The following is a 10,000-nucleotide window of genomic DNA, read 5'->3' as shown; positions in this document are numbered from 1 at the left end:
GGCGGACATACCAGGAACATATTTAGGAAATGAAACAGTGTTTCGAGCAGTGTTTGCAGTATGAACAGACACTGTTTGAGAAATGCCAGGCATTACGAACATGTTTGAAATGCAGAAAGACGTTAAGAACATAAATTGCAAAATGTTACACATTTAAGATCATTATTTTCAAAACGACGGACATTAATATCGCTGTTTGCAGAAAGGCAAACATTAAGAGCGGTAAACATTTGTACATGAACGAAAAGCATTGAGAGCATTGTTTGCAAAATGGCAGACATTTCGTTTTATTTTATTTTATTTTTATTTCCAAATGGCCAGAGAGCAGTTTTCAAACAGCAGATATTACGAGCATTGCTTGCAAAGAGGCATTCTTGCAAACTAGCAGATGGTAAGAGAATTGGTTGCAGAACAGCAGACATTAAGAACATGGTTTGACGGAGAAAAAGAGCCTTTTTGTTTTCATGGCGGGCCGTTAAGAACATCGTAAAAATATTCGCAAATGTTAAAAAGATCGTTTCCAAACTGATGAAGGAGCCCCCCCCCCCCCCCCCCCCCCCCCCACCCATCCACCCCCCTCCAACAACAACAACAACAGCAAAACAAAAGAACAAAACAACAACAACAACAAAACAACACAACAACAACAACAACAAACGCGCGTCATGTGTGTGTGTGTGTGTGTGTGTGTGTGTGTGTGTGTGTGTGTGTGTGCGTTCGGAGATGCACATGTGTGCGCGACTGAGCGTCATTAAAGCTACCTGATGCACCTTTTTTTTTTTTTTTTCTTGAAAGAAGACTTTCCAAATGACGCCCTTTTCGCGTTGCCATGTGTTGATGTGTGTATTTTATTCCATCGTGAGTTCACCAGCTTCCCTTGCTGTGTGTGTGTGTGTGTCAGGGGACGGGGCTGATGTGGTTCAGGCTGTGGATGATGTGTGAGCAGACGCCCTTCTTCACTGAGGAGGACAACCCGGCTTCCTTTTCGCCTTTCCTCCTCACCAGGTGGGTCCCTCACGGCTTTCGTCAACACGAGTGGTCCTGCTTCATTCTCTACTTTCGTTCTTTCTGTCTTTCTTTCTTTCTTTCTGTCTGTCTGTCTTTCTTTCTGTACATCTACCAGTTTCAGTTTCAGTAGCTCAAGGAGGCGTCATTGCCTTCGGACAAATCCATAATATACGCTACACCACATCTGCACAGCAGATGCCTGACCAGCGGCGTAGCCCAACGCGCTTAGTCAGGCCTTGAGAAAAAAAAGGTGAATAAATAATAGATAAGCGTACATAAATAAGTAAATAAATACATAAATAGATAAATAAATAAAGAATAATTATAATATGAAAAAAGGTAGTAGTAGTAATAATAATAATAATAATAATGAAAAAAAAAAAAAAAGAATAAATAAGACAACAATGATGATAAATAACCAAATAAATGTAAAACATGAAGACACACATTCACACATACACCCACACATGCATAACAGATATGCACCAAACATGAATCCTTTGTTAGTTTTGTACAGTATTTAATTTTTTTTTTGTTAGTTCCTTTCGTGTTTTATTTTTTTTCTCTTCTTGTAAATTTATCTGGTATATTTTTTTTTATTAAGATAAAAAAGAAAAAAGAGAAAAGAAAGTTGAGCACGAGAGTAATGAAAAAAAAAAAAAATCCGTGCTGAACTTGTTATCTACGAGGTACGATTACTGTCAGGGATGGATGAAGCGTGCGTGTAAACTGTGAATGCGTGGTGTGGTGTATGTGAGTAAGAGAGAGAGAGAGAGAGGGAGGGAGAGAGAGAGAGAGGGAGAGAGAGAGAGAAAGAGGGAGAGAGAGAGAGAGGGAGGGAGAGAGAGAGAGAGGGAGAGAGAGGGAGGGAGAGAGAGAGGGAGAGAGAGGGAGGGAGAGATTCAAAGATTCAAGATTCAAAAACTTTATTGCTCAAGGATAAAGATTTTAGGCATCGCCCAGAGAGAGAGAGAGAGAGAGGGAGAGAGAGAGAGAGAGATAGAGGGGGAGAGAGAGAGGGAGAGAGAGAGGGAGAATCCTTTCCGTCAAAAAGAAGACAGTAGCCAAAGGACAAAAGGGAGGCAGATACAGTGGCAACAAAGGAAAGAAACAAAGTGGAGGGAAAAAAAGAAAAAAAAAAAAGAAGAAGTAGAAAAGAAAAAAGTCGTAATCGTTCTGACATCAGTAGCCTACCAATCCGAGGTATCAAAACCTTGAAACGTATGTCTTGTCTTGTCTTGTCTTGTCTGGTCTTGTGTCTGGTCTGGTCTGGTCTGGTCTTGACTGGTCTTGTCTGGTCTTGCATCGCATCTTATTGTATTGTATTGTATTGTATTGTATTGTCTCAACACATTGTTCTGTTTGAAATTCGGCCTCCTCTCCCCGGGGAGCGTGGGTCACCATAGTGCAGTGTAAGTGTATCTGACCACCAACCAACCAACCAACGTCGATTTTTTCTGCACAGTGTTTGCCAGGGACTGCTGCCCCTTCGTTGCCACGGGTTCATTTCCGTGCGCTTTGTGCATTTTGCTCACAGGATGTCGGTTTTTCGTCTGACTCGAGTGACTGGCACCAGGACAACCACTCAAGGTCTAGTGGAGGGGGGAGAGGGGGAGGGGGGAGTGTGAAAATTCCGGTACGTTTATGGGACTTTGAGCAAGGTGGCAGAATGGTTGATTAACTCACTCAGTACGGCCAGTCCTCTCTTCTCCTCTACACAGACCCCTCGGATGTCCAGCGGGTGTCTGAATGACCCAGCCTTTAGCTTCCGGTCGTCAGAACTGTGGTATTCTTTGTCAACATTCACCTCTTCAGTATGAGAGCCTTCCGCTTGCAGTATTTTGATGATGGTAATTGGGGTGAAACGCTGTTAACGTCGTCTCTTTCGCCGTTCGTATGGAGAGAGTTAAGACGTTTGTCTGCCGGTACACAGTCCGGGAGGGTGTGGGTTCGAATCCCACTCTCATCCCAGGTGTGACTGGAAAATCGAAGTGAGCGTCTAGTTTTATACAGAGGTCTCATGCGGCACGCCCTTGGTGCACTGAAGAAGAACCCATGGCAACGAGAGTTTTTGTCCTCTGTCAAAATTCCGTTGAAGAAAAATCCACTGTGGTAGGCACACAAACAATTACATAGGCATGCACTCACCCGCGTTGGGTCATGCTGGGCTAGCAGATGCGGTGTAGCGTAAATGGATTTGTCCGAACACCAGTAACACTTCCTTGAGAAACTGAAACCGAAACAGAACCGGAAACCCGCGCACCCCCGCTTCCCAGTTGACTAGGCTGCCGTTCACTGTGTGCAGAGTGCTGACCCAGAACTACCTGGTGGCGGCCCACGCCTGGCTGTTGCTGTGTCCCCGTGTGCTGAGCTACGACTGGCAGGTGGGCAGCGTGCCCCTCCTCACCTCCCTGCAGGACGTCAGGAACCTCGCCACCCTCCTCCTCTACCTCTTCCTCGCCTTGGCGGGGGTCCGGTGCCTCAGGGAGTTCTTGATGCAGGTGTGTGTCTCTCTGTGCTTTGTTTATCTCTGACAACGAAGTGTTTTTAACCAGCAGACACACATATTTGTGGGGCTTCTATCTCTGAGCGATTTCTTGATGCAGGTGTGTGTATCTTAGTGCCTTGTTTATCTCTGACAACGAAGTGTTTTTAACCCTTTCACCGCCAAGCTCGCATTTATGCACAGGCGTGGTAGAGGACCCATGTCACTGAAAGGTGACCATTCATTGGTCTGTTATCCATGAACCTATTGCTCTTAATGTTCGGTGGTAGGATAGGCCATATTTTCTATACATCGCAGGGGGAATCCAGCTAGCTATTCGTAGCCACTGTCTTTTCTGCGTTTATACCACAAGGGGATTTTTTACTCTAAATTGACTGGTGGTGAAAGGGTTAACCAGCATACAAACATATTTGTGGGGCTTCTATCTCTGAGGGAGTTCTTGATGCAGGTGTGTGTCTCTCTGTGCTTTGTTTATCTCTGACAACGAAGTGTTATAAAACAGCACACAAACATATTTGTGGGGTTTCTATCTCTGAGGGAGTTCTTGATGCAAGTGTGTGTGTCTCTGTGCTTTGTTTATCTTTGATAACGAAGTGTTATAAAACAGCATACAAACATATTTGTGGGGCTTCTATCTCTGAGGGAGTTCTTGATGCAGGTGTGTGTGTCTCAACTCTACGTTTATTTCTGATGGCAAAGTGTTAGAAACCAGCATACACACATATTTGTAGGGTTTCTATGCCTGCGGGATTTCTTGATGCAGGTGGGCTGTCTCTTCGCGCTTCGTTTATTTCTGACGGCAGAGTGTGAGACGCAAACATAATATACACAAGGATCAAAAGGACCTGTGGGATTTATTGAAGCAGGAGTTATTCTCTGAACTCTTATTCTGTCTCTGACAGTGAAGTGTGAGGAAGAAGCAGATACATACTGTTCAGTAGGGCTCGAAATGAAATGAAATTATGGTGCTTAGAGCCTCGCCGACCACTAAGGCCATCTCAAGGCTATCGCCGCGTTAATAACTACTACAAGGATTCAGTAGGGCTCGCTTGTCTTCGGGATTCCTTGAAGCAGGTATGTTATCTGCCGTCTCTTATTTATTTCTAACAGTGAAGTATTAGAAACAAGCAGTTACATACTGTTCAGTAGGGCTCGTATGTCTGCGATTTTTATTTTATTTATTGAAGCGGGTATATTGCCTCTGGACTTCTATTTATTTATGGCAGCGAAGTGTGAGAAACCAACTTGAACACGCTGTTCTGTAGGGATTGTATGTCTGCAGGGTTTCTAGAGGCAGGTGTTACTGTCTCTCAACTCTGGTTCATTTCTGACAGCTAAGTATTAGAAACAAACTTACAGACAATGTCTCGGATGTCTTCGATATTTCTTGAGGTAGGTACATTGTCTCTGAACCCGTATCTGTTTCTGACAGCAAAGTATGGGAAACAGATACACTCTGTTCAGTAGAACTCATGTCTGTGCGGGTCCGTTGTCTGTTGACTCTTTGTTTATTGTTGAGAGCGAAGTGTGAGAAACAAACATATACACAATGATTAGTAGGGCTTGTATGTCTGCGGAGTTTCTAGAGGTAGGTATTATAGTCTCTGAATTTATATTTTGTGTCTGGACTATTATATATTTCTGACACCGAAGTATTGGAAACAAACACATACACATTGACCAGTCGGTGTCGTATGTCTGCGAGGTTTCTTGAAGCGGGAACATTGTACCTAAACTCTTTTTTTTTTTAAATTTTATTTCTGACAGCGAAGTCTGAGAAACATACACGTTGATCCTGGCGCTTTGTGGTGTCAACAAGGGTCTCTGGTTCATGGCTTAGAAGTCCCATGGCGGTTTTTTTTTTTTACCAACGATGCAGTGAATTTATACCCACTGAGTCCAGGGCTCGGCATAGGAAGGCGGGGCCCAATCCTCTCCTTCCGCTGTTTTAACCTTCCCCGATCGAAGGTCGTGTACCCTTTCACACTGTGGTGGAAGGAGACCTGGGGTGGACGTAGGAAAACCGAAGTGAGGTACTATTCCCCAGGACACATCACCATTCCGAATAAAGTACAAGATCAGCACTCTATGTTATAGGTCCAGTCACAAAACTGCCCCTTCCTGTCTCTGCGGCTGCCTTCACCTCTACACTCCATCTCGCTCACTACGATCGGCTTCGGATCCACTCTGTTTACGCATACCCAGATTCAAACATTCGACTGTTGGCCGCCGTTCTTTCTCTGTCTCTGGACCTTGCGATTGGAATGAACTTCCTCTTTCGCTTCGTCAAGTCTCCACACTCAGCTCTTTCAAGTCTGGCCTTAAAACCCACCTCTTCTCAAAATAGCCTCCCTTGCCTGCCCTTCCTTGTCTTTAGTTTCTACAGTTTTAGAGTTATGCATGCGTGTGAATGACTGGTGCGAAAGCGCTTTGATTTGTCTCTGCACAAGATTCAGCGCTATATAAATACCATTATTATTATTATTATTATTATAAACACGGTGTCTCCTTTTGCAAGGATTGTCATAATGATAATGATAATGATAATGACAATGGCTATAGTATAATAACGGTAAAGATGTACTAGGTGTGTTAGTAACAACAGTAGTTGTCGTAGTAGTTGGTGTTGGTGTTGTTGGTGGTCTTGTTGCTGCTATTGCTGCTACAGCAGTAGTAACAGTAGTAGTTGTGGAAGAAGTAGTAATAGTTGTTGTTGTTGTGGTGGTGGTGGTGGTGGTGGTGGCAATAATGATCTAACGAAATGAAGTCAAATAATAATGATCACAATCATTTAAGCCCATGTCCAACAGGATGGTGACACCAAAGATGCACGCGAAGACTGCGACGACGACAACAACAACAACAACAACAACAATAACACCCCCGTCAACAGAACCACCAGCACCACCACCACCAGCACCACCAGCACCGACACCAGCAAACCCAAGGCCAGCAGCAGCAGCACAGAACAGCGGCACGTGCTGCTCGTGGGACTGACGCTGCTGACTCTACCCTTCCTGCCCTCCTCCAACCTCTTCTTTCGGGTCGGCTTTGTCATGGCGGAGAGGGTCCTGTACATCCCCAGGTGACGGCTGGCTGTCTGTTCTGTTCTCGTCTGTTCAGTCTGTCTGTTCTGTTCTGTTCTGTCTGACACAGACACAGACACACACACACACACACACACACACACACACACACACACACACACACACACACACACACACACACACACACACACACACACACACACACACACACACACACACACACACACACACACACACACACACACACACACACACACACACTGTTCTGTCCTGTCTGTTTTAAGTGGCGTGCTTGCCTGTGTGTGCTCATCGATCGCTTTCTTTTTCGGTGTTCTTACGGAAAGTCTGAGCTTTTTTAATATTTTTCAAAATATATTTTATGTGTGACTAGATTCATGATTTCTTTTGAAACACATCATTGCATGTACCCTGCCCATGTTTAACTCTCTCCATACGAACGGCGAAAGAGACAACAATTACAGCTATTCATCGCGATTAGCATCCTCAAAATATTACAAGCGGAAGGCTCCTACACTGAAGAGGTGAATGTTGACAAAGAATACCGCAATTCTGACGACGGAAGCAAAAGGTTGGGTCATTCAGACACCCACTGGAATCCGGTGTGTGTGTGTGTGGGGGGGGGGGGGGGGGGGGGGGGGGGGGGGGGGGGGGGGGGGGGGGGGGGGGGGTCTGTAGAGGAGACGAGAGGACTGGCCGTCCTGAGTGAGTTAACTCACTCAGTACGGCCAGTCCTCTCATCTCCTCTACACAGACCCCTCGGATGTCCAGTGGGTGTCTGAATGACCCAACCTTTAGCTTCCGTCGTCAGAATTGTGGTATTCTTTGTCAACATTCACCTCTTCAGTATAAGAGCCTTCCACTTGCAATATTTTGATGATGGTAATTGGGATGAAACGCTGTTAACGTCGTCTCTTTCGCCGTTCGTATGGAAAGAGTTAAAGGTAGCGGGTGCCTAGATAATGTATCATTTATTCTTTCTTTATATATATATATATATATATATATATATATATATATATATATATGTATGTATGTATGTAATTATTCCTGTCTTTCTTTAAATTGGTAAAACGTAGCGGTGGAAAACAAGAGAAAGAAAGAATTGTTCTGGATGATGTTTCAGTTTCAGTAGCTCAAGGAGGCGTCACTGCCTTCGGACAAATCCATATACGCTACACCACATCGGCCAAGCAGATGCCTGACCAGCAACGTAACCCAACGCGCTTAGTCAGGCCTTGACAAAAAAAAGGGGATAAATATGTAATAGATAAATACAGAAAAAGGAACTACTAATAATAATATGTATAAGGCGCAAAAACTTGATGAAGTCAACTATAAGCGTACATAAATAAATAAATAAATAAATGACAAGTTTTAAAAAGTAATAATAATAATAATAATAAATAAATGAATAAATAATAATTAAAAAAAAAGACAACAATGATGATGAATAAGCAAATAAATGCAAAACATGCAGACACACATTCATCCCCCCCCCACACCCCCACATATGCATAACAGATATGCACCAAACGTGCAGTTTCACAGATATGAAAGCACAGTCAAATACACATAAACGTACATGGGCCCCAACACACACACACACACACACACACACACACACACACACACACACACACACACACACACACACACAGATGATGATGATGATGATGATGATGATGATGATGATGATGATGCATCACCATCACCATTGTTATCATTATATTTCTGTTCATTTTCAGCCTGGGTTTCTGCCTGTTGGTGGCAGAGGGAGGGGTTTCTCTGTGGCACCGGTTCAGCCATCGTCGCAGTCATCGTCACTGCAGGTGGTGTCTGATCCTCTCGGCCACCGCCCTCTGTCTGCTGATGGCGGCCCAAACAATTCACAGGAACCAAGTGTGGAGGACCAGGGAGACGCTGTTCCGGTGAGAGCGTCTTTGTGTGTGTGTGTGTGTGTGTGTGTGTGCGCGCGCGCGCGAAAGTGTCTATATGCGTGCGTGCGTGTTTAAGTGTGTGTGCATGCGCGTGCGTGTGTGTATGTATAATTGTATACGCGTGAGAGAAAGACAGAGACAGAGAGAGAGAGAGAGAGAGAGAGAGAGAGAGAAAGCGTTTAGGAACAAGAAATTGTAAAAGAAAAAAAAAGCAAAAAAAAAAAAAAAAAAAAAAAGAGAAAAGGGGGAGAGAACAGAGAAGCATCTGTGTCCTGCTGACGGAAATGACTATCGGATGAAACGAACGCCAGCAGTTTGTCTCCCTTCATCTTGCACGAAGATAGAGACCTTCTGTCCTGAACCACTGGCCCGTGCTACTCTCCACGTCCGATATCTGGTCATCGGAGCTACAGACCTTCTGTCCTGAACCACTGACCGAGCTACTCTCCACGTCTGATATCTGGTCATCGGACCTACAGACCTGTCCTGAACCAGTGGCTCGTGCTGCTGTCCACGTCCGATATCTGGTCATCGGAGCTACAGACCTGTCCTGAACCACTGGCCCGTGCTGCTGTCCACGTCCGATATCTGGTCATCGGACCTACAGACCTGTCTTGACCACTGGCCCGTGCTACTCTCCACGTCCGATATCTGGTCATCGGACCTACAGACCTTCTGTCCTGAACCACTGGCCCGTGCTGCTGTCCACGTCCGATATCTGGTCATCGGAGCTACAGACCTGTCTTGACCACTGGCCCGTGCTGCTGTCCACGTCCGATATCTGGTCATCGGACCTACAGACCTGTCTTGACCACTGGCCCGTGCTGCTGTCCACGTCCGATATCTGGTCATCGGACCTACAGCTCTGAAGGAAGCGGAACATTACATGTTGGCCACCGATTTCATAGCGTCCATTCAAACGATCTTTAACTCACTCAGTACGGCCAGCCCTCTCTTCTCCTCTGCACAGACCCCTCGGATGTCTAGTGGGTGTCTGAATGACCCAACCTTTAGCTTCCGTCGTCAGAATTGTGGTATTCTTTGTCAACATTCACCTCTTCAGTATAAGAGCCTTCCGCTTGCAATATTTTGATGATGGCAACTGGGGTGAAACGCTGTTAACGTCGTCTCTTTCGCCGTTCGTATGGAGAGAGTTGCCTAAAGGTTCCGACACACCGTCTGTTTCGCACGATCGGTTGTGGATGGCAGTTCATCGAGTTTCACTCGGTCAAGAGGGAGGTATATTTATTATTTCAATATTGCCGTGACGGGTTGAACCGAATTTGTTGGTGTTGGAAGTGAGCTTCACATTTCCCTTGTGCGTGTGTTTCATGAACATGTTGCACCCTGGGTGGGTTTGATGAGCGAAGTTAGCAGCGCCAAGTAAGGATTATCGAGAACAATGTTTCCAACTTCACGGTCAACTCCATCATTATACATTGGGGACATTCTTAAAACTCCAAGCCGGTAGCGCTGGACAG

The 10,000-nt window shown here is 45.1% G+C and overlaps 1 protein-coding gene across 1 annotated transcript in view; it reads left to right on the top strand.

Annotated features, from left to right (window-relative positions):
- LOC143283145 (protein O-mannosyl-transferase TMTC1-like) overlaps positions 1 to 10,000 on the top strand; it is a 114,457-nt gene that overhangs the window by 79,660 nt on the left and 24,797 nt on the right. The window contains exons 6-9 of the mRNA XM_076589288.1: positions 902 to 1,005; positions 3,314 to 3,509; positions 6,325 to 6,599; positions 8,328 to 8,510. Coding sequence (XP_076445403.1) covers positions 902 to 1,005; positions 3,314 to 3,509; positions 6,325 to 6,599; positions 8,328 to 8,510 — 758 coding nt within the window. The remainder of the gene's footprint in view (positions 1 to 901; positions 1,006 to 3,313; positions 3,510 to 6,324; positions 6,600 to 8,327; positions 8,511 to 10,000) is intronic.

Source organism: Babylonia areolata, chromosome 6 (assembly GCF_041734735.1).
Source record: "Babylonia areolata isolate BAREFJ2019XMU chromosome 6, ASM4173473v1, whole genome shotgun sequence".
Classification (NCBI taxonomy): domain Eukaryota; kingdom Metazoa; phylum Mollusca; class Gastropoda; order Neogastropoda; family Buccinidae; genus Babylonia; species Babylonia areolata.
The sequence above is the reverse complement of the archived record's forward strand: the minus strand, read 5'-3'. Positions and strand labels throughout refer to the sequence as shown.